We start from the raw sequence: 26058 nt of genomic DNA on the forward strand, positions 1-26058 counted from the left end.
CATAATACACCATGTTCATAACTTGACCATTCTTTTAGTTATGAGAGCAAAATACTTGATATATTTTATTATTATTTGGATTTTAGCCTTCAGTTTCTGGATTACTATTTTGGATTTCAGTGTTTAGTTTCCTTACATCATACTTAATTATATTTCGATAGTCAGTAGTAGTTGACTATTCCTGATTTTAAAATGACAAATGTATAGATCATGTCCTGAATGTAAGAAATTCAGACACAAACTCACTGAATGAATACAAATTGTGTAAGGAAGTATAAGGATCTGATATTTTTATATCTACAATGAATTCAAGTTGTAAATATATACATAGTGTCTGATTCTCCTTTCACTTACACCAGTTTTATAATGATGTAACACAATTGATTCACTGGATTTACTCCTAATTTATATTTATATAATTGAGAAGAGAGGTGAAATCCTGGGCACTTTGAAATTAAAAGGAATTTTGCCATTTACTTCAGTGGCATCAGGATTTCACCCCAGGTCCTTATAATTTTTAAAAAAGTAACCTACTAGCTTGGTTTATCCTCTTTTTTTCCCAAGAAAGTTGAAGTAAAACATTAAACCTCTTATTATGTCATAGTGGCAAGTAGTCTTACTTACATCAGTCCATATTGAACTAGCCTGTGTTAGCAACATCCAGGATCGGCTAACTTGAGCACATCTTGCCAGATCAATTAAGTTGATATAATGGAAGATCTAGGATAGAAAAACAGAATGTATGAAAATAGAAAATATTGCTTAAGAAATACCACTAGACTTAAAAAAAAAAAAGACAATATTCATCCACCAACCCAAAACAACAGACTTAAAATGCTTCTGTCAGCTATTTTATATGACTGAAGTATGTTATGCTGAAGTCAGAGGTGAAAGTAAGCCGGTACGGTACGGCGTACTGGCAAGAGCCAGTATGCTGTGCCGGACCGCACCGGCTTCCACGGCGGGGATTTAAAGGGCTTTGGGCTCCCTGCCGCGGCGGGGAGCCCAGAGCCCTTTAAATCCCGCCCGCAGCTCCGGCGCCCGGGCTGGGGCCGGGATTTAAAGGGCTCGGAGCTCCCCGCCTCTGTGGAGAGCCCAGAGCCCTTTGAATCCCACTCGCAGCTCCGACTGCCAGAGCTGCAGTGGGGATTTAAAGGGCCCAGAGCTCTGTGGCGGCCGAAGCCCCGGGCCATTTAATTTGCCCCTGAGCCCCAGGGGCTCCCAGCCACCTCTGCAGCTGGGAGCCCTGGGTTGATTTAAAGGCCCTGGGGTTCCCAGCCACAGCTGGTGCCCCAGGGCCTTTAAATCTTGAGAGGCCCCGCCTCTTCCGGTTGAGGCCACGCCCCCTCAGGACTCCGGCAGTACCGGTAAGTCCCGTAAGTTACTTTCACCCCTGGCTGAAGTAGGATCTACTTTCCCCTCTAGAGTCATGTGATGTCAGATAAGGCATTATACAGCCACCTATGACCAATTGCCTGATATAACAATCAAGGGATCGGTTTTCTCAGCTAACCGAGTCCTGAGAGGAAGATTTTTAAAGGAGTCACAGGAATGAGGATATCAGATCTCCTTGTCTGAAGCACCTTTCACAGGCCTAGGCAAAGTTTGCTATGAAATTTACCCCACAGATCTCTGTAAAGAGCCTGATATTGCTCGATGCGCTATGTTAGTAGGCTCCAAAAGATAACTGATTTGGTCACAATCTGTATCCTAGAGATATCATTGTGAATTTTCTTTTCCACATCCCTCTTACATTATTGCTTCCCAAAAATTTCATCTCCACAAACATTTTGGGAGTAGCAATTTAGAATAATCTCTTTTGAGAAGCAGCTTGTCCTCTGCCTGCAGTTAGTTACTTCTCCTAGAACATAAGGGAGATGTGATTAAATTGAATATAGATTTCAGCACTAGCATATTCTATTTTTAAATAGGAAATGACATACTAGAACTGAAAACTTAAAAAGAGTCCATATATACATAGATGGATTCACTACATTTCCCAGATCAGTACAGAGCTTTTTCTTTTATTTTTTTTCTTTAAATTTTAAAATCCATCTCTAGACACCCATTGTAGCCAATTAGTTTATTTTACCATCCATTTATTTGTGTGCTGTGTAATGTTATGATTAACTCATATGCTATGTTATATATAATCAATGTATGCTAAACAGATTTAAGTTGTAGGATTATAGAAGTATAATATTAATAAGTATTTAGGCTTGATAAGTATGCATTAGGTTATATAAGTAAAGTAGGGCTGAAACACAAGGCCTACAGACGGAGGCCTATAAGATTTCAAGCTTAACCATACTAGGCCATAGGCTTAAGAAAGCTTGACATAAGTAAGCAACTGAAGAGTAACTCTATGCCAGTAAAGATCACAAGACTACTGTAAAGATGTGCCAATAGATGATGTTGTGGAAAACCAACCGCAATGTATTGTTCAAGATCACAAAACACCTTATTGCAGCGGTTCTCAAACTGGGGGTCACCAGGGCTGGCGTTAGACTTGCTGGGGCCTGGTGCCAAAGCCCGAGCCCCACTGCCTGCGGCCAAAGATGAAGACCTAGGGCGTCAGCCCCGGGCGGCGGGGCTCAGGTTACAGGCCCCTTGCCTGGAGCTGAAGCCTTTGGGGCGGCGGGGCTCAGGTGGGCTCAGTCCCCCCTCCTGCGGTCGTGTTGTAATTTTTGTTGTCAGAGGGGGTTGTGATGCAGTGAAGTTTGAGAACCCCTGCCTTATTGTAACATCTTTTCAAATGTTTGTCCTGACCACTAGGTACATTTTGTGCATAAATGCTAATAAGTACAAGAGGAACTACAAACAGCCTATGAAAATTGGGGCACCCCAATATTCATGGGGTCTGGAAATACAGATAAGGGAAAAGAGGGCTAACATCTTCATGCACATACGTAGCATGTTAAGTGTAGTCAGAATCACAAAATAAAAGAGGGTTCCCTGGTTAAGTAAAAATGGAATGTCTAGGGCAAAACCCCAACAGGAATCACCCCTTTATTGATGATCAATTGGTGAGGAATCCATCAGGAACTAAGAATATCTTCGAGAATGCGAGTCTGACTATATTTATAACTTGTGCATTGGTATTTGTAGGATTTACGTGTGCTTAGGTAATCATAATCTTGCTTGTGATTAATAAAACTTGTAAAACAGACTAGATGTTGTACTTGTGAATATATGTGTGGTCACTATTGTTGGTCTTCATGTGTTCCTACAATCTCTAAATCTGAGACAAGTATAGGGTGACCAGATGTCCCGATTTTATAGGGACAGTCCTGATTTTTGGGTCTTTTTCTTATATAGGCTCCTATTACCCCCCACCCCGTCCCGATTTTTCACACTTGCTGTTTGGTCACCCTAGACAAGTAGCAGAGGTAACTTTCACTCCGTTGAGCCTGAAACTGTAGTCACCAGAGCCACAGTGGTGTAAAATAACATAACTAAATCTATTCCTAATAAAGTAAAAGGCTACACTATTCAGTGCTCCCGGTGCCTAGCCCACAAAAGTTAATTTACAGTCTAAACATAGACAAAGGACTGCCCATAAATATATCCACCTCAGCTCACACTCTCCTTAACAGCATTAACAAAAGAGGGGAAAAGATGGGTTTTGCAACATGCTCAGAAGATTCACAAATCCAGACTCTGGTGGACCCAGGTGGGAGCAAGTTCCAACCAGCACTGCTCACACTGCCAGATGTTCCCTATCACTTATACTGAGGGAACTCCTGCTTGAGCACCTCTGCTGATCTTTACTGTGGCAGTAAATCATGGAGAAAGAGGTGTTCCCTCAGGTAACCCTGGCCCAAACCATTAAGGGCTTCATAGGTAAAGCCAACACCTGGAATCCTACTTTGAATTACCTTTATAGCAGTTTTTCAATGATTTCTTTATAATCCCTTGAATTTAACGAGTTAGAAATCAAATCCTATTGTATTAAGGGCCTGATCCTGAGCACTTCCAACTCCCACTGATGAAGTGGGAGTTGAAAGTGGTCAGCATCTAGGAGACTCTAAAAACCTATTAAAACCCTAAAGAGTTAAAATTTCAAAAGAGCAAACATAAACAAACCCAGACAAGCAGTTCTATATCTGAGACAACCATTAGTGAACCATAGACTGCAGGCATGTATCTTCCCAGCCCACCAAGTTTGCCCACAGTCCACTTAGAGCCAGATCTATCAAGCTTCAATTCAGGAAAACACTTAAGCATGTACTTAAGTCTATCCCCTATTCAGGACAACACTTATATGCACACTTAACTTTAAGAACATGCTTAAATCTGTCCTGAATATGGCTGCTTTGCTGAATCAGGATCTTTACATGGATATTAATTTTTAAAATGAGAACACGCTGCATGAGATTTGTACTTCTGAGGATGCAAGTCTTATTTATCAGTTCTGCATGTATTAATTAAACATAATCTCAGTATCAAAGAAGAATGCTGTCCAACCTAGCTGATTAGTTGATTTGGGTAGCTGCATGATGGATCTCCAGCAGCAAATGCTGTAATTAAGATTAGGCATGGAGTTTTATTACAACCTTGTTTTAATTTACAAATTCCTCCTTCATGACTTAAACTTGTTATGCTGGCTTTTAATCCAGAAGTGATTTTTTTTAAATAAAAAAAAAAAGAAGAAAATCTCTTCAGCAGTTTTTGAGTTATCGGACAGTGAAAAATGGACTATTCTGTTTTTCTTTGGGGGGGGGCAGGGTTGTTTTTGTTTTTAATGATTTGCTCACCAGTAACTCAAAAAATAGCTAAACAAAACAGACTTTAAACATAGTGTATTGGCTGCTTCCTAGGGGGAAGAGTCTAACAGAAGGCAAAAAATAGCATCAACAGCATTAATGCTCATGCATATTTCCTCTGGCATATCTACCAGTTTCCTAAGAAACAGGGCTGGCTCCAGGCACCAGCCTGGCAAGCAGATGCTTGGGGCGGCCGCTCGGGAGAGGCGCGGCACGTCCAGCTATTCAGTGGCAATTTGGCGGACAGTCCCTCACTCCCGCTCGGAGCGAAGGACCTCCCGCCAGATCGCGATCACGGCTTTTTTTTTTTTTTTTTTTGCTGCTTGGGGCGGCCAAAACCCTGGAGCCGGCCCTGCTAAAAAGCATGCTGTATAGTGAGTTCTGTAGCTGATCCTCAGATCTGTCATCCCATTCTTCTAAAGTCTACACAGTTCCAACTGCTGCATATTATTAGTGTGAAGGAGCTTCACAGATTCAGAGACAAGGGGGAGTAGATTGTGAAGGCTCCAGCTCTCCCTTCCATGAATTATGGGTCCTCAGGACTTGTTTGTATCTGACCGCAGGTGTCTTTTTTAAAAATTATTTAGCAAAGGTATCGCAATCACAATATAAAGTAAAGTGTAGTTGCCCTGTTGCCCCAGGCTTACAGAAAACTGTCTCCAGATGGAGAACAGCACCAGCAAAGATTTGAACTCACCTCTCTCCCAGCCTATGCAATTCAGAGAGGTGCAAATTGTGGGTTATTTAAATACTTATATTATTGTGCATGAGCTATTTCTTTCTCCTTATTTTTCCTCCTCTTTTTTGTTTTTCAAAAGAAAAAAGAAATTTAAGGGAAAATGTTATTGCAATAATGAGGTTACAAATTTAAACATAAAAGTTAGGAAAGTACTTAATTAACTTCTCAGAGTAACATCAACTCATCCACAATATACATTTTGTATATATTTACAGTCAGTGTGCATTTAGCAGAATAACTAGTAGTAGGAAAATTACTTTTATATAGGGCTGGACATTTTAATTTTCATGAACAATTCTGAAAGAATTTTAAATATTTTGTTCATTTTTTCCCAAACAAACCAACCCAACATCTTATGTTTCATTTCAGATTCAAAGATTTTGCTTCCTCCTCCCACTTTTTCTCATTTTCCCCCCACTGGAAAAAAGTGGAGTGGTATAAAAGAGAGAAAAAAAAGTTACTTGCCTTATAGTAACTAGAGCTCTTTGAGGTGTATGGTGGTCCCTATGGGTTTTCACTGTGGTGTGCATGAGCTCAATGTATCCAGGACCAGAAGATTTTTCAATAGCAGCAGTCTGTGCCTATGCTCTTCTTGTCCTCATGCTCTGAACCAAGGCTGGACCTACTACCTCTCTAGTTCTTATTCTAGCATTAATCAAGAGGTATTCCAAGCAGAAGGAAAGAAGGACAGATCATGGAATATCCATAGGGGCCACATCTCCAGGAACTCCAGTTATAATAAGGTAAGTAATCCTCTTTTCTTTTTTGAGTGCTGGTCCCAATGGGTATTCCCTGGGGGTGACTCCCTAGGGGGAGGGTGCAAAGAAGTGTTGTACACCACGACTGCAAGATGGCTGAACCAAAGGAAGTATCCCTGGCAGAAGGATGTAATGCCCAGAGAAAATGTGAACAGAGCCCAAAGTTGCTGACCTACAGATCTTAGAGAGGGGGATTCCTTGTAGGGAAGCCATCTGTGGAGGGGCGTCCATAAATTTGTAACAAAAAGGAGCATACAGCTAGAAATCCATTTAAAAGGAGTCTTTGAGAAAACATTGTTTCCCCTTTAAACTTTTTGGTGATGGAGAAAAATAATTTTGGAGACTTCCAAAAGGGTCTTGTCCTGTGCAAATAAAAGGCTAGCACCTTCGTAAATCCAGTGAGTAGAATGTCCTGTCCATAGTATTATGGTGAAGCTTTGGGTAGAAGATCAGGAGATGAAACATCTGGTTCAGGTGAAATTCTGAAGAAACCTTTGGGATGAACCTGGGATACAATCTCAAAGATACTTTATCTCTGTGAAACACTGTGTAAAGAAGGTCGGGCACAAGGGGCCCTGAGTTCACCCACTCTCCTAGCAGAGGTGATTGCCATCAGGAAAGCCAACTTCACAGATAGGTGCAAGAGGGAGTAGGAGGCCAAGGCTTAAATGGTGGGTTCGTAAGTGCCAAAAAGACAAGATTCAAATCCCAGGGGCAGGTTTAGATACCAGAGGGAACGCCCTGATAATGCCCTGGAGGAAGTTCATGGCTGTGAGATGCGTGAAAAAGGATCAGCTCTCCACCAGGGGATTAAAGGCATTCATGGCTGCCAGATGTGCCTACAGGGAATTGATGGACAAGCCCAATGTTTTCAAGGACAGAAGACAGCCCAGAATGAGAAGAATTTCAGATTCCTCAAGAGGTACTTGGAGCTGCTGACACCATATAGAGAATTGCTTCCACCTGGTGGCACAGCACTTCCTTGTAGAGGGACTGTTGTTGTAGTCAGGGATGAACTGGACCTTGTCTGAGCATGATCTCTCTAAGCTCGTTGTCCATCCAAAAAAAACATGCCACCAGATGGAGGGACACTGGGATGGGGTTGGTGGTCCTGTTGCCATTCTGAGACAGTAGCTCTGGGAACTGTTGTAGGTGAATGAATGGATGTGAGGCCAATTGCAAGTGAACCAGAATTTTCTCAGCCACCATGGAGCTATCAGGATCACTACTGCCCTGTCCAACTTGATTTTTCTGAGGATGTGAGATAGCAGAGCAATGGGAGAGAAGGAGTACATCAGCAGGTCCAACCATTGCACCACAAAGGTATCTACTCTGGAGTTGAGGCAGTTGGTGGTTCAAGAGCAATAGATCAGGCACTTCATGTTTCCCTAGGTTGCAAAGAGGTCCCAGGATGGGAAGACTGATCAACAAAAGATGTACTGCAGTATCAAAGCATGGAGTTCCCACTCATGATCGCTGTGGAAATGCCTGCTGATGCTGTCAGCGAGTTCTTTACTACTGGCATATGTACTACTGACAGGACAATCTGATGCTGGATACACCAGTTCCAGAGATGGACCATTTCCCTGTTGAGTGGCACAGATTTTGCTCCCCCCATTTGTTTATGTAACAGACGGTGGTCATGTTGTCCAATCTGACCTGGACATGTGTGGATCAAATAATAGGTAGGAACATCCTGCATATTTCATGTACTGCCTGCAGCTTGAGAAGATTGATATATAGCTTGAATTCCTGCAGCATCCAGGAACCCTGAGTTTTCTAGTCATCTACATGTTCTCCCCAACCCAGCCAGGAGGTATCTGCAATGGCATGAATATAGCTGAACTTCTTGGTAACAGTGACCATAATGTAATTAAATTTGACATCCTGGTAGGGGGAAAATGCCAAATAAACCCACCACAGTAGCATTTAACATCAAAAAGGGGAACTACACAAAAATGAAGAAGCTAGTTAAACTGAAATTAAAAGGAACAGTCACAAGGATGAAATGCCTGCAAACTGCACGGGGCCTATTTAAAAACATCATAATAGAGGCTTGAACTAAATGTATACTCTAAATTTAAAAAAAAACCAGTAAGACGATCCAGAAAATGCCAACATGGCTAAAAAACAGAGTAAAAGAGGCAGTTAGAGGTAAAAAGGCATCCTTTCAAACTGGAGGTCAAATCTTAGTGAGGAAAACAGAAAGGAATATAAACTCTGGCAAATTAAACTTAGGAGTACAGTAAGGCAGGCCAAGAAAGAATTTGAAGGGCAACTAGTTAAAGACACAAACACTAACAGCAAAAAAATGTTAAGTACATCAGAAGCAGAAAGCTTGCCGAACACGCAGTGAGGCCACTGGACAGGAGCACTCAAGGAAGAAAAGGCTTCTGCAGAGAAGATGAATTAATTATTTGCATCGGTCTTCACTTCAGAGGATTTGGGGAAGATTCCCCACAACCAAGCCATCCTTTTTACGTGACAAATCTGAGGAACTGTCCCAGATTGAGGTGTCAATAGAAGAAGTTGTGGAACACACTGATAAATTAAACAATAGTAACTCACCAGGACCAGATGGTAGTCATGCCTTATCAACGTATTAGAATTCTTTGAGAGGGTCAAACAAGCATGTGGTCAAGGGTGATCCAGTTGATATAGTGTACTTAAACTTTCAGAAAGCCTTTGATAAGGTCCCACACCAAAGGCTCTTAAGCAAAGTAAGGAGTCATGGCACAAGAGGGAGGGTCCTCTCGTGGATCAGTAACAGTTAAAAGACAGGAAAGAAAGGGTAGGAATAAATGGCCAGTTTTCAAAATGGAGAGAGGTAAACAGTGGGGTCCCCCAAAGATTTGTACGAGGACCCATGCTGTTCAACATATTCAGAAATGATCTGGAAAAGGAGTGACAATGTGGGGTGGAAAAATTTGTGGATAATACAAAATTACTAAAATAGCTAAGTCCAAAACTGACTGCAAAGAGTTACCAGGGTATCTCACTAAACTAGGTGACTGGGCAAAAAAATGCACATTGGAAAACACAAGCCCAACTATACAGACAAAATGATGGGATCTAAATTAGCTGTTACCACTAAAGAAAGAGATCTTGGAATCATTGTGGATAGTTCACTGAAAGCATGTGCTCAATAGGCAGCAACAGTCAAAAAAGCGAACAGAATGGTAGGAACCACTGGGAAAGGGATAGATAATAAAACAGAAAATATCATAATGTCATATATAGATCCATAGGACGCCCACACCTTGAATGCTATGTGCAGTTCTGGTCAGATCATCTCAGAAAAAATATTAGAATTGGAAAAGGGCATCAAAAATTAGTAGGGGTATGGAACAGCTTCTATGTAAGGAGGGATTAACAAGGCTGGGACTGTTCACCTTAGAAAAGAGATGACTAAGGGGAGATAAGACAGAGGACTACAAAATCAAGAAAAGTATGGAGAAAGTGAATAGGGAAGTGTTATTTACCACTTCACATAACACAAGAACTAAGGGTTACCCAATGAAATTAATAGGCAGCATATTTAAAACAAATGTAAGGAAGTACTTCTTCATACAGTCAACCTGTGGAGGCCAAAAGTATAACTGCGTTAAAAAAGAATTAGATAAGTTCTTGGAGGATAGGTCCATAATAGCTATTAGTCAAAATGGTCAGGGACACAACCCTATGCTCCAGGTGTCCCTAAACCTCCAAATGATAGAAGCTGGGATTGTATGACAAGGGATGGATGACTCAAAATTGCCTTGTTCTGTGCATTCTTTCTGAAGCATCTGGCACTGGCCACTGTCAGAAGACAGGATACTGGGTTAGATGGACCACTGGTCTGACTCAGTATGGCCATCCTTATGTTATGATTGTCTTTGTAGGTGATGCGGGCATGATAAGAACCCCTACATAAAGTTTCTCTCTTACTCCCAACAGATAAGTGATGTCAGGACATTCTAGGGAAACAAGATCCATTTGTCCTGAGAGTCCTTGCTTGGAGAGTAGACCTTCCACAACTAGGCCTGCAGGCACTGCAAGTGAAGCCTTGCAAATGGGTTATATAGGTACATGTGGCCATATGATCCAGCAGTACCAGGTAGGACCAGGTCATCATCTGAGGGCTAAGTCAAACCTGGGTGATAAGGTCGCTCATTGCAAGGAACCTGTTTTAATGAAAGTAAGCTCTTACCTTCATTGAGTTCAGATTCACTCCAATAAATTCCATAATTTGTGTATGGGTTAAAGTGAACTTTTCTGAATTTACCTGAAATCCCAAAGCATGAAATAGGTCAAGTGAGGAGGTGACCAATGCTTGTACTTCCTGATACTACCATCCTGTGACCAGCCAATCATCTAGGTAGAGAAATATGGGGCTGCCATGACTGCAGAGGTATGCTGCTATCATGGACAATATGCTCATAAATACCCTCAGGGCCATCAAGAGGCTGACAGGGAGCACTTTGTATTGAAAATGCTTTGGGCCCACTGTAAAATGTGGAACTCTCCTGTACACTGAGTGAACATCTATAGGAAAATAGGCATACTTCAAATTGAGGAATGTAAACCAGTCACCTTCTTTCAGGAAAGGGATTTTTGAGGCAAGGGTATACCTATCTCATAGAACTGGAAGGGACCCTGAAAGATCATTGAGTCCAGCCCCCTGCCTTCACTAGCAGGACCAAGTACTGATTTTGCCCCAGATCCCTAAGTGGCCCCCTCAAGGATTGAACTCCCAACCCTGGGTTTAGCAGGCCAATGCCCAAACCACTGAGCTATCCCTCCCCTCCCTGGAGGGTAGTCATCTTTGTGGCATTACACCCCATATTCTTCATAGTAATATTATTATGATATGAGTATGGCATAATTATGATGTATTTTGTGCAAAATAAGGCATGTGAGATATCATTGGAAAGGTTATGATTTACTGAATATGCTTATCCTATCTGTAAGCATGTATCATTTTGGTATCTGAAGTTAGGAATATTGTCTATGCATCTATTACAAGTGTGTTTACACCTGGGGAACGCCCACTAGACAGAATGCAATGGCTGGCTGGGAAGGACTATTAGGGAAAACAATAGGTCTTTGAAGATGCTAATCTCCCACCAGGAACCTTCCTGGGGATGCTGCAAATAGCCTCTGAGTCATGGCTGCAGTGGCCCTACAGGGACATGCAACCAACTCACCTGGAACTGGACTCCAGGATAATACTAGGTTTCAGAGTAGCAGCCGTGTTAGTCTGTATCCACAAAAAGAACAGGAGTACTTGTGGCACCTTAGAGACTGTCTCCCAAGATCTGTCCTCGCTTACAGACAACCCCCCAACCTAAAGCAAATACTCACCAGCAACCAGACATCACTGAACAAAACCACTGACCCAGGAACCTATCCTTGTAACAAAGCCCGATGCCAACTCTGTCCACATATCTATTCAAGTGACATCATCATGGGACCTAATCACATCAGCCATACCATCAGGGGCTCGTTCACCTGCACATCTACCAATGTGATATATGCCATCATGTGCCAGCAGTGCCCCTCTGCCATGTACATTGGCCAAACCGGACAGTCTATGATTGTCTGGTTTCACCCACTTACTGTAGTTATCGGGGCATTTAGTGCACTGGATGAGGTATACCATATGTTGTGATGGGCATGTGTAGGATCCGTGGATCTTGAAATGTGTATTGTGTGGGGTATTGATCATTGTACCAGTGGAGATACATCTGCTGGTTTTGCATCCGTTGTTCTGGCAGAGTCTGGTGCTGCTTGGAGTTCGTGTGTCCTGGTCTGTGGGGAGCTTGCTTCTGATGCTTGGAGATGTTTCTGAGCTTGGAGATCACTCTATATCTGACCAATCAGTGCTCATCCTCAAAGGAAAGTTGCACAAAACTTTCAGAAGTTAAGCCTGGCTGTTTAAATTCATAACTTTGCAAGACACTAAAAATCATGGACTGAATTGAGACACTAGATTTATGGCTTTTTATAACAATCTATTACTCACTAATAACCCAGCCAGCTGCCTTTTCCCCTCGCTTCCTTTCCCTCCTATGACTGAATGGGTATTAATTGGCCAGTTCACCATAAGTGGTCCCATGAAATATTTGTTAACTACTTATGCTAAACAATCTGTTCCACCTTGTGTTTAGCTGTGACACTCTGAGTACGTTTCCCAGACCTGAAGAAGAGCTCTATGTAAACTCGAAAGCTTGTCTCTCTCAGCAACAGAAGTAGGTCCAATAAGATATATTACTTCACCCACCTTGTCTCTCTAATATCCTGGGACAGACATAACTACAACAATATTGCATTAAGTATGTCATTATATGAAGTGTGATTTCAGTTTGATATTAAGTATGTTCCAACGAGATGAATTATGCATCTCCAAGTATTATAATTACATCTATTAAGACAAGCATTCATAGAAGATATTATTATATTATTAAGACATATTAACATAATTTTTAAACTTGTGCCCCATTTTGATGTGACCACAGAGTGAACCCTACACAGGTTCTAATTCTGTCTTATTTTAAGAAAGATTTTTGACCTATTATATCCAAATGAAATTGACATAAAATACGCATAAAGATTAACAAGTGCTTGCTAGAGTCACTATTCCAAAAGTTCTCAATACTGATTTGATTTGTGCATTACCACCTACTAGACACAAGTATTTAAAATTACTTCATCAGAAAATAAAATACATACTTTAAATCAGTGGTTCCCAAACTGTGGGGCGTGGCTACCTAGGGGCGTATGGAGGAACATTCATGGATGGGTGCATGGTGGGGCCCAGGTCACCCCCCACGGAGGGCAGGGAGGGAGCACCACCCAGCTCCACTCAGCCCCCCACCACAGCTCCACTCCACCCCACCCCCTGCTCTGCCCCTAACCCAGCTCCAGCCCAAGCTCCGCTCCACCCCACAGCCAAAGCTCCACTCCTTCCCCAGCTCAGCCCTCATTCCCTCTCCACACCCAGGCCAGCTCCATCTATATCCCCAGCTCCATTATAGATTCCATTACTGGTAAGGCAGGGCATGACAGGAAAAGTTTGTGCACCAATGCCTTAAATTGAATCTTGATAACTTGTTCATCAACAACTCCAGTGTTTGACACTTCTATATCATTTTAGTTATTGATAATACAATATAATAGAGAAAAGTTCTTTAATACATTTTGCCAAAGAAACTAATATCAAACTGTATTCAAACTCTGTTGTCAAACGTTTGATCAGAAGTGTACAGAGAATACCTCATTTTGTGAGACTAGGAAGTGTGTGGATTAGCAAAATGCAGATTAGCCAGGCTACTCTGTACTTTGTTTTATGGTAAAAGTAATAAAAGTCTAACAACAACAAAATAGAGAACTAGAATCAACTAGGCATGATTTAGAAATATAAGCTAGTTGTACAGAAGATTGTCTTCCTTCCTTAAAAAAATGCTGTCCTGATTTATAACTTTAGTGTAACCTTAGTGAAATCAACAGATTGAAGAAGGTGTCAATTGGGGCAGAATTTGGCCTCTACTGATTACAGATGAAGACAAATAAATAGAAATGTTAATAAAATAGTCTCATCAGGATTTTAAATCATTTCTGTTTCAATATTGGGCAAAATCCATCCACTAAACTATAATTTTGCTTATACAGCATAGGAAGTTATAGATGTAGTTAGTGGTTGTGGAGTTTTTCACATCAGAAAAATTTATGTAACATTATTATTTAATACTTTAGGGAAAAAAGAAGTGATATTCCTATTAAAGAGTAACATTGTACTTCCTATGGTATTAAACACTATAACAACTTTAAGTCTTCTTAATACAGCTGTATTTTTCATCCAGAAGAGAGAGCATGCTTGCCAAATTCATCAAAACATGATTTCCTTCTGTTGTATTTCCTGCCAGACTACATGGAACAAAATCAATATTTTCAAGTTATCTGGCCAGGAACTTGAGTACTGCATTTATTGCAAAGATCTTTGTCTGTGACTGATAAACTGATTATCTGTACCAGCTGGTAACTAAGAAGTCTTTGAAATTTACATATTACTTAACAGATACAATATACCCATTTAATTAGCCTGTTAAATAAAGCCCTAATACTTTGTTTTCACAAGCTGATGTAACAATCTAAAAATGCAGTAAATACAAACTTATAATTTATATGTATTTATCTAGTAAGCACTGCCTAACATAAAATTGTCTCAATTTCCAAACTGCTGTTTCTAATTACCGGTATATCTCTTGAAAACATTACTCTGCTGAACTGTATACATTTCAACATATTGCAAAGTAATTATTTCCAGGGCTCAAAAAATGAAAGCTAGTAACATGCTGAAAAGTTAATCTAGCATTTGCCTTTCTTTATAAAAATCAGTAAATTCAGAAAAATACAAAAAAAGACAGACAGGAAATACAGAAGTAGCCTATCTGATGCATTATTTAATTGCATAAAAATATGCTATTGGCCATTTGAGTCAATTAACAGACATTCATATTTCAGAGTAATATGTTTCCATTTCATACAAATAATTTAACATTTTACCTAGTGAATAATACAGGGCTTTGGGGGAGGTGTAACTGGATTATGGTTAGGGACCAAGGTAGTGTTGTGCACATTTTTATACATTACTCCTGAAGGAATTCTGTGCCAAAAAAATAAAAATTCTACGCACAACATTTTAAAATTCTGCAAATTTTATTTGTCAATAAATAAATGTGGAGACTCCAGCATGGCAATGGGGAACACAGGCTCACTGGCTGCGTGGAGGTGGGAGATCACCCTGTATCAACCTCCTCCCCCCAGGACAGGGACTCAGCGGTGAGGCTGCACCCCAACCCTGACAAAGCGCAAGGGCTGGGCCTGCCCAGAAACACCCTGGTGCCCTGCCCCTTTGTGCCAGGCACACCAGGTGTGGGCAGGCAGGCTCAGGCTAGCAGGATCCAAGTGTGGAGGGGCTTAGTGTGAGGGATCCAGGTGTGGGGCAATCTGGGTGCCAGCAGATCTGGGGATCTGGATGCGCAAAGGCTCATTGGGAGGTGGTTTCTGGAAGGAGAGGCAATGGGACTCTGCAGGGGATCCAGGTGAAGGTGGTTGGGGCTCAGCAGGAGGGTCTGGGTGTGGGGGGCTCAGCAGGGAGGTCCAGGTGCTGGGAGTGGGACTTGGTGGGGTTGGAGTCCAGATGCATCTGGTTGTGGCTCAGTGGAGTGGAGGGCTCATTGGGATGGTCCAGGTGCAGGGGAAGTGGGCTCATTGGGGGGGGGGGTTCAATGGGCCTGCTTAATGGGCCTGCGTAATGCTGCTACCACCAAGGGGACACCATATGCCAGGCTCCTGCTTCCGCCCGCAATTCCCTATTCGCTTTTCTTCCCCATCCTGTCCCTCCTCACTCACAGATCCCCCTTCCCCTGCCTTATCCCACCCTCTTCCTTCCCCACTGCCTCTTCCCCTGCTTCTCCCATTTCTCCCACTCCCCTTACCCTGCCCACCATGGGCACTCACTGTCATACAGAAAACAGGATGGCTCCCAGCACATAGAAGGGGAGCACAACCCGCAATAGGACCCAGTAGGCGGCATCCAGCTGCAGAGTCAGTAGAGCTGAGCCGCACCTTACTTCAGCCAGACAGCTCTGTGCTCACAGAAATGGGAGTGGTGATAGTGGCATGTGAACCTGCGGGCCTTTCCCATGCCTCGCCTCTTTTTGGGGGGGCATTGCCTCCCCAAACTAGGCCCCGGGGTGTCCCCAGCCACCGCCCAGCTTCCCCATCATTTTCTGCAGGAAAGCAAAGAAACTCTGCGGAGGGACATGTTTTCTGCAAGCATGCAGTGGCACAGAATTCCCCCAGGAGTAATACATGTACGCCCCCTGTGAAACCTTTGAGCCTGATGAAGCCTAAGTTACCCAAAGGCTGCTTAAACCTGAGCCTTAAACCCCTGAGCCAGTGAGTGTGATGAGTCAACAGAGACAAATACCTTCACATCTTGTGATAGGCCCCACACCATTCAACCAGGGTTCAGTCAATCCAGAGGCAAGGAACCACCAGGTGATCTCAAAATAGGTATATAGGCTCCTTAAGGGAAGGAGTCTCTCCGGTCTGCTCAATGTCACTACCTAGACAGGAACACTCCCACTGCCAGTAGTTTCAACAGACTGCTCCTGCCATGACTGTTTCCACACTAGCTAACCCTTACTCCAGACTGCATCTCCTCCTCCCTTAGCCAGCCACACAACAACTCTGACACCCCTTTGCTGGCTGTGTCCCCTAGGCATAGATGATTCTTGCTTATGGTAGGAAAAAATTGCATTGAGGGGTGGTTTATGGGGCTTCTTGTAGCTAGAATATGGACAAACAATGTTTGCTTTTGCACCCTATACTGTAAGTACAACCAGTTTGAGTGGGCCATTTTGTACAGTGCCATAGTTTGGCTGACTACAGGGAAAATATATTTTAAACAGTTATTCTTTTAACTCCCTACTATACACCATAAACTTTTAAATAAAAAAATAAAGGCAGGAAGGTCAATTATTTTAACTATTCTAGGATTCAAGGAGTTGCCTACGGCCAGATTTTTAAGGTATTCAGGTGCCTAAAGATGCACATAGGTGCCTACTGAACTTTTGAAAATCTCACTGCGTGCCTAAATAGCTTTAAAAATCTGGATCATAGTATTTCAGATCTTAATTGTGTTGTTCGTAATGGTATGGTGCTCTTTGATCTGAAACGTCATTGTTCACTAGGCCCTGATAAGTAATTCCAGGAGACATGGCAAACTATGCAAAAACCTGCTGATAGTGTTTCCCAAAAAGAGTTGTAATGTGTTCTGCAATTTAAATAGGATAGCTCACTTTTATAACTCATGTACTGAATGAAGTGGAAGTCCAATTTCCTGAAGACCTGTGATCTGCCCAAGTAATATTGGAAGCCCCATCCAATATGAGGAAGAGCTGCTGAAACTCCCTGTTTAGAGCAAACAGAAGGAAGCAAAATGTCCTCATTCAGAAGGAAAGATCTTGTGTGCTGACAAGATAATCACCAGAACTGGTAGCTAAGGGCCTGTTCTGGTTCCTTATGAATGGTAGGAAGTTGAGGTAGGCATTGCGGAGGGCACGGAGTTCTAGCAGGTTTATGTGTAGTTTTGTCTCGGCTGTGGACCATAACCTCTGAATTGTGTGATGTTGCATGTGTGCTCCACACCCTATGAGGGAGGCATTCGTTGTGATAATCTGTGAGGGAGGATCCTGTGTAAATGGGATCCCCGAGCACATATTACGTGGTTGAATCCACCAGGTTAGTGATTCCTTGATTTTGGGAGGCATCGTTAATTGTCAGTTTAATCTGTGTTTATTTGGTCTGTAGACGGTTCCCAGCCATCCTTGCAGGCAGCGCATATGTAAATGCATGTGTTTCACCACAAACGTTCATGCTGCCATGTGGCCAAGAAGTTGGAGGCATGTATGGGCTGTAATCTATGGGCTTTTCCACACTGTGGATATGAGTGTCTTTATCATGTAGAATCTCTCATGGAAGTGACGCTTTTGCTGCCACTTAGTCATATAGCCTATGAATTATAACCGGTTCTATTGTTGATTTCTTTTTGTTTATTTGTAGACACAGACTCTGGAAAAAATCTATCATCATCTGGGTAGTCCGAATGGCGTCTCTTTGAGTGTGTGACTTCAGAAGACAGCCATCCAGGTAAGGGATTATTATTATTCTTTGTTTTCTCAGATGTGCCACTACTACTGCAAGGATCTTTAAGAAAACGTGAGGTGCTGCTGACATGTCGAAAGGTAGAACCTTGTACTGATAGTGGTAAATCTCAGAAACTGCCTGTGGGCGGAGTATATCGTAACATGAAAATAAGCATCCTGCAGGCCGAGGGCTGAAAACAGTCCCCTGTTCCAGCGCTGGTATTATTGTTGTTATCCTGACCATTTTGAACCATTGTTTTCTCACGAACTTGTTCAGTCGCCTGAGATTCAGGACAGATCTGTTAAAAAATAGTGGGAATAGACACCCTTCCCCCTACATTGCATGGGAACAGTTTCCACTGCCCCGAGTTGGAGGGGATGATCTATCTCTTGTCGCGGCAGATGTTCATGAGAGGGGTTCCTGAAGAGGGGTAGGTGAGGGGTATAGAAAGAAAAGGGATTGTATAGCACGTACAGATGACTTCTAGGGGCCATTTATCCATGGTGATGGCAACCCATTTCAAGTAGAATGGGTGCAAACGGTCAGAGCCATCCCTAGGGTACAGCCAATAGGGGTGACCACCCCGGACCCCGTGCTTTGGGGGGCCCCACGCTTCGTGAGAAGGCGGGTGGGTAGGTGAGGCAGGGCAGGTGGGCAGGCAGGGGAGCGAGGAGGAGCCCTCCTACCAACCACCCACTACCCCCCAAATACTGCCTAGACCATCCCTAATAGACATTTATCTAACCTACTCTTAAATATCTCCAGAGACGGAGATTCCACAACCTCCCTAGGCAATTTGTTCCAGTGTTTAACCACCCTGACAGTTAGGAACTTTTTCCTAATGTCCAATCTAGACCTCCCTTGCTGCAGTTTAAACCCATTGTTTCTGGTTCTATCCTTAGAGGCTAAGGTGAACAAGTTCTCTCCCTCCTCCTTATGACACCCTTTTATATACCTGAAAACTGCTATCATGTCCCCTCTCAGTCTTCTCTTTTCCAAACTAAACAAACCCAATTCTTTCAGCCTTCCTTCATAGGTCATGTTCTCAAGACCTTTAATCATTCTTGTTGCTCTTCTTTGGACCCTTTCCAGTTTCTCCACATCTTTTTTAAAATGCGGCGCCCAGAACTGGACACAATACTCCAGCTGAGGCCTAACCAGAGCAGAGTAGAGCAGAAGAATGACTTCTCGTGTCTTGCTCACAACACACCTGTTAATGCATCCCAGAATCATGTTTGCTTTTTTTGCAACAGCATCACACTGTTGACTCATATTTAGCTTGTGGTCCACTATAACCCCTAGATCCCTTTCTGCCGTACTCCTTCCTAGACAGTCTTTTCCCATTCTGTATGTGTGAAATTGATTTTTCCTTCCTAAGTGGAGCACTTTGCATTTGTCTTTGTTAAACTTCATCCTGTTTAACTCAGACCATTTCTCCAATTTGTCCAGATCATTTTGAATTATGACCCTGTCCTCCAAAGTAGTTGCAATCCCTCCCAGTTTGGTATCATCCGCAAACTTAATAAGCGTACTTTCTATGCCAATATCTAAGTCGTTGATGAAGATATTGAACAGAGCCGGTCCCAAAACAGACCCCTGCGGTACCCCACTCGTTACGCCTTTCCAGCAGGATTGGGAACCATTAATAACAACTCTCTGAGTACGATTATCCAGCCAGTTATGCACCCACCTTATAGTAGCCCCATCTAATTTGTATTTGCCTAGTTTATCGATAAGAATATCATGCGAGACCGTATCAAATGCCTTACTAAAGTCTAGGTATACTACATCCACCGCTTCACCCTTATCCACAAGGCTCGTTATCCTATCAAAGAAAGCTATCAGATTGGTTTGACATGATTTGTTCTTCACAAATCCATGCTGGCTATTCCCTATCACCTTACCACCTTCCAAGTGTTGGCAGATGATTTCCTTAATTACTTGCTCCATTATCTTCCCTGGCACAGAAGTTAAACTAACTGGTCTGTAGTTACCTGGGTTGTTTTTATTTCCCTTTTTATAGATGGGCACTATATTTGCCCTTTTCCAGTCTTCTGGAATCTCTCCCGTCTCCCATGACTTTCCAAAGATAATAGCTAGAGGCTCAGATACCTCCTCTATTAGCTCCTTGAGTATTCTAGGATGCATTTAATCAGGCCCGGGTGACTTGCAGGCATCTAACTTTTCTAAGTGATGTTTAACTTGTTCTTTTTTTATTTTATCCGCTAAACCTACCCCCTTCCCATTAGCATTCACTATGTTAGGCATTCCTTCAGACTTCTCGGTGAAGACCGAAACAAAGAAGTCATTAAGCATCTCTGCCATTTCCAAGTTTCCTGTTACTGTTTCTCCCTCTTCACTAAGCAGTGGGCCTACCCTGTCTTTGGTCTTCCTCTTGCTTCTAATGTATTGATAAAAAGTCTTCTTGTTTCCTTTTATTCCCGTAGCTAGTTTGAGCTCATTTTGTGCCTTTGCCTTTCTAATCTTGCCCCTGCATTCCTGTGTTGTTTGCCTATATTCATCCTTTGTAATCTGTCCTAGTTTCCATTTTTTATATGACTCCTTTTTATTTTTTAGATCGTGCAAGATCTCGTGGTTAAGCCAAGGTGGTCTTTTGCCACATTTTCTATCTTTCCTAACCAGCGGAATAGCTTGCTTTTGGGCCCTTAATAGTGTCCCTTTGAAAAACTGCCAACTCTCCTCAGTTGTTTTTCCCCTCAGTCTTGATTCCCATGGGACCTTACCTATCAGCTCTCTGAGCTTCCCAAAATCTGCCTTCCTGAAATCCATTGTCTCTATTTTGCTGTTCTCCCTTCTACCCTTCCTTAGAATTGCAAAGTCTATGATTTCATGATCACTTTCACCCAGGCTGCCTTCTACTTTCACATTCTCAACGAGTTCCTCCCTATTTGTTAAAATCAAGTCTAGAACAGCTTCCCCCCTAGTAGCTTTTTCAACCTTCTGAAATAAAAAGTTGTCTCCAATGCAGTCCAAGAATTTGTTGGATAGTCTGTTCCCCGCTGTGTTATTTTCCCAACATATATCCGGATAGTTGAAGTCCCCCATCACCACCAAATCTTGGGCTTTGGATGATTTTGTTAGTTGCTTGAAAAAAGCCTCATCCACCTCTTCCACCTGGTTAGGTGGCCTGTAGTAGACGCCTAGCATGACATCTCCCTTGTTTTTTGCCCCTTTAAGCCTAACCCAGAGACTCTCAACACTTCCGTCTCCTATGTCCATCTCTACCTCAGTCCAAGTGTGTACATTTTTAATATATAAGGCAACACCTCCTCCCTTTTTCCCCTGTCTATCCTTCCTGAGCAAGCTGTACCCATCCACACCAACATTCCAATCATGTGTATTATCCCACCAAGTTTCAGTGATGCCAACAATGTCATAGTTGTATTTATTTATTAGCACTTCCAGTTCTTCCTGCTTATTCCCCATACTTCTCGCATTTGTATATAGGCATCTAAGATACTGGTTTGATCTTTCCTCCCAGTTTTTTCCTGACTCTCCTTTCTCTCTGCCAATATAGCCCACACTCCCTCTTGTTTCCGACTCATTTCGGAATTGGTTTTATAACCAATGAGATCTAAAACAAAAAGAACAATTACTTACCTTAAAGTAACTGTGGTTCTTTGAGAGGTGTTGTCCACATGGATTCCGCTCTTGATGTGCATGCATACCATTCGCATGATCTCAGATCTTTTGGCCAGCAATATCCATTGGAGCCAGGCCTGCACTCTAAACATCCTCCCCAGCCCCACCACATACACACACCTGATGATATAAAAGGCAGACTGAACCAAGTTTCCCACAGTTCCTTCACCAATACAGAATTCCAGAGAAGCAAGACTCCACAGTATGGGGAAGAAGAGTGGGTCCTGGAATCCATGTGGACAACACCTCTCAAAGAACCTCAGTGACTGTAAGGTAAGTGTCCATACTCTCTTCTTCAAGACATGGGTGCCACTTTTGGGACAGGGCTGACAAGAGAGAAGGAAAGGGGGGACAGTTGCACTGGAATACCAAGCTCAGAGGGCTCACCAAAATGTCTAACATCTCTGTAAATAAAGTGAAATGGGAGGGGGTGGAGGTGCAGAGCCACTGGTGTGGTTTGATCTGGAATGGACACTTCCAGAACCAAATGACATCCTGACAAAGTGGAGATCATCTTGTTGACACAATACACAATACTTTGGTGTTCTGTTGTCACTTATGCTGTGAACCCATGGAGAAGATGTAGAATGCTTTGCATGTCAAGCAGATGGCTATGTGCTCTAGGATGTTTATGTGACGACAAGCTTCCATCATTCCTGAATCTGGAGGTGACCTAAAGTAGCCCCCATTCCTGAGTGGAGGCATCTCTCACCCGAGTTTTGGTAGGAAGAAGTGAAGAGAATGGTAGTCTGTTGCATACCAGCAGGAGAGGACTTCTTATGAGCAACATGTCCATGCACTGTCTCCTGTATAGATGCAGATTTCAATACACTTCATGTCATGTACTCTTTGTGCACAGTATCTTACAGGGATACCGTAAGGACGTGCAGGCAAATCAATTGTTCCTCCATCAGTTCCTCTTGATGTTCACAAACTGAGACAACTTATCCCCCTGTTTAAGTAATCATACCTAGAGATGTTGGCCTGAGAATTAGTCACATGCATTTAGAGAGTGGCAAAGGAGTACACCTTACATGTAAAGATATCTAACTTCTTTGGGTCCTTCTCTCTGGTTAAGGATTTGGAAGTTCCTTGTTGTTTTGACCTTTCCTGGACAGAAGCCACTAAAATCAAACAAGTGGGAATGAAGGTATTAAAATCTTCTGGAGGGGACCTGGTACATCCTGTCAACTTGCTTGGATGTGTCTGGAATACATGTTGGTGTGTACCACAGGTCTTTCACAGGCTCTGACAGTCCCTCATTTATAGGCAAAGCAAACTGGCCAGGTATGAAAGGATATAAGATGTGCAGGAATTTATGGTTTCTTCTTCCAGTGATATATCCAGGGTCTCTGCCATGTGCTTGACTAGGTCCTTCCTGGGACACCCTAATCCACTGAGGCAGGGATGGAAAGATTCATGGAAAGGTATCCTCTGGGGAGGATAAGGAGATTGCACCAGGGACAAGGTGTTCTTCCCCCTGCAGCAGTTGGATCTTTTCCTCATCTTCCTCGTTCTGCCTTTCCAGGATCTGAGGCTGCATCAGCTGACACAGCTGCAATGGCCTATACTGCCTCTTTGGGGAGAGGCACCTAGCTCTGGAGGCAGTTTATTATGCAGTATATTTCATCCAAGGTTGGGGCCATTTTATCTGGAGTGCGTGGCCTCTGAGTGGGAGAGGATAGTACTAGAGATACCCCCTTAACTTCTTGTACTGACAGTTCAGAAATTAGTAGCTTGGATATTACCACTTTCAGCCTCGCTAGGAGATATGACTCCAGTACTAGGCTCACAATTATAGTCATTTGGTACCATAAATCATTTGGGTACTAACATAGCCAGTGCAGAGTTTACTGGATATGAAGGAACATGGGTCTGAGATGTCCGGTACACAGATGGTAGATACCAAGAACTGAGGCACTTAGTATCAAGGCTCTAGGTACCAAGGCACCTAGTGCCAAGTTCAGTACCAAGATATGTGTTGGCTGTAAATTTTAGTGGGTCCACTGGCATTCTTACTAATTGGTACCAGGGTACCTGAGGGGGCCTTGTCAGTCTTTTGACCCTTAGGAGACTGAGCCTAAGATGAGCCAGAAGTCTGACTCGTGTCTTGACTTACTAAACATTGGAGAAAGTGACCTGTGCCTTGGCCCAGACCTGGAGTAGTGGTCCTTTACCCCCATCACATTTCATTGACATTGGAATACAGGTAGACAACTGAAGCCTCTTAGAAGGAGGGGTCTGGGTGCTCAGGCTGAAATCTTGGCTCACTGGAGAACTAACGTAGAGGGACCGACCAGTGACGTGGCCTAGCTCTGACCTTCCTCTCAATGTCTGAGGAGGCACACGTTGAATCTTTGAGGAGGACCAGTTTCATGCAGACTCCTCTAGCTCACAAGTTCACTTAGAGAAGGAACAATACATGGAGCATAGCTCAGAAATGTGTCCCTCTCCTAGGCTGGGCAAGCAGTGGAAGTGTTGCTCACAGGCATCAATCCTTCATCTGAGGGTCAGGTCTTGAATCCTGGAGGTTTAGCTTTTGCCATGTTGCTAGCACGCCTATACAGGAGTGGGAGTCTAGCCTAAACTGCAACTAAGAATTTATTTTTTTAGCCAATGAGAAACAACTATCTAACTATATGAAATAATAACAACTACCAAGTACTAAGACTACTAACTACACTAGCACAGTATGCATAGAAAGCAAACATAGTAAACATTTCATCTCACTTTGGGCAGTAAGAAGGAACTGGACCTCCTCTGCTCTTTATGCCCTCGAGTGGGGAAGGAGGGCACAAGGATATCTAGCGTTCAGGCATGGCCCTAACAGACAGTGCAGGCCAAGAGAATCCAGTCTCCTATGCAGGGGGATCAAGAGTGAAATCCATGTGGACAGTCATGCAAAGAGGAACCAAATGTTTGTTGTAGTTTTGATGGACAGGATCTAGAAATTAAGACTAGATCTAGCAAAGGCTTACAGCTGTGACTTCAGTGGGACTACTGCATAAGTCTTTACAGGATCAGGTATCAGAGGGGTAGCCGTGTTAGTCTGAATCTGTAAAAAGCAACAGAGGGTCCTGTGGCACCTTTAAGACTAACAGAAGTATTGGGAGCATAAGCTTTCATGGGTAAGAACCTCACTTCTTGCATCTGAAGAAGTGAGGTTCTTACCCACGAAAGCTTATGCTCCCAATACTTCTGTTAGTCTTAAAGGTGCCACAGGACCCTCTGTTGCTTTTTACAGGATCAGATGTTACAATTGAAAACATGGTTACACTGTGAACTGTATTTATGTTTAAATGAGTGGACAAATGCATGTAAGAAAGAAAACAAGGTGTCCTATAAAAATACATATGTTTATATTTTTGTTGTGTAAAATGAGTGGATGCTGTACAGCAAAGCCAAACTAAAACTTGCAAATGTGTCAGAGAAGGTCAAAACAATTTCAGCACCAGTTCAAGGGGATCCCTTGATGATAACAGTTTTTAGCAGCGGGTCAATTTCTTAGTGTAAACTGGGTGTGTGAAGGTAGGGTTGCCAGATGTTCAGTTTTAGACCAGAAAGTCCAGTTGAAACGGGGATTTGGAAGTGTTGGATCAACATTGCCAGTCTGCCCCCAATCCTCTGCCTCAATTTTCCTGCCCCAGCCCCTTACTCCAGGGACTGACCCTCCTCCCCACCCCATTATGCCCCCACCTCAGCCTCCTACTCTGAGAACTAACCCCCCCTCCACCCTGCTGTGCTCTGATTGCCCCCGCCCTGGCCCCTCACTCTGGGAACCGATTCCCCCCTTCCACCCAACTGTGCCCCAATTACTCCTCCCCATCCCCTTGCTGCAGGGACCGACACCTCTCTCTGCCCCTCTGTGTCCCAATGAGAGGAAGATGCAAAGAAAAAAAATCACATTGCTCTTATGGGGTTCCCAAGTAGGGGCAACAGTTAGAGGTTGGTTCATGCCCCAAACTATGAAGGTTCATAGCTTTTTAGCTATCCCCTCCACTAGGCTCCCATAGACATACAATTTCTTGCCATTCCACCAAGATGAACAGAGTAAAATTGTCTCTCATCTCCAACATGGCCATATCCCCATATGATGCAGGAGAGTGGAGCATGCTTTGAAGATGCAACTTAGAATATCATTTCAGCAATAAACCTAAGAAACTAAAAAATCCAAAAAAATTATCTCCACAATGCATTTCTCTTACTAATCAGATCAGGAACATTTAACACAAGTTTGACTTTTCAGACAATGCCCAACTGCATTTTATTAATCCACCTGATTTTTTTAACCCAACTTAAAAACAGCTATCCTTATAGAGAACATCACTATAAATATGTAGAATTGTATTTGTATTACTGTGGGAAATGTACTCACTCTTTTTATAAAGAGTGTTTTATAAATGAATTATGCATTTTGGTGCTCGCGTTGTGCCAGATG

The 26058-nt window shown here is 42.9% G+C and overlaps 1 protein-coding gene across 1 annotated transcript in view; it reads right to left on the minus strand.

Annotated features, from left to right (window-relative positions):
• Positions 1-26058, minus strand: part of FBXL13 (F-box and leucine rich repeat protein 13) — a 170380-nt gene that overhangs the window by 115451 nt on the left and 28871 nt on the right. The window contains exon 8 of the mRNA XM_054017732.1: positions 625-720. Coding sequence (XP_053873707.1) covers positions 625-720 — 96 coding nt within the window. The remainder of the gene's footprint in view (positions 1-624; positions 721-26058) is intronic.

The sequence above is a fragment of the Malaclemys terrapin genome, chromosome 1 (genome assembly GCF_027887155.1).
Source record: "Malaclemys terrapin pileata isolate rMalTer1 chromosome 1, rMalTer1.hap1, whole genome shotgun sequence".
NCBI lineage: Eukaryota > Metazoa > Chordata > Testudines > Emydidae > Malaclemys > Malaclemys terrapin.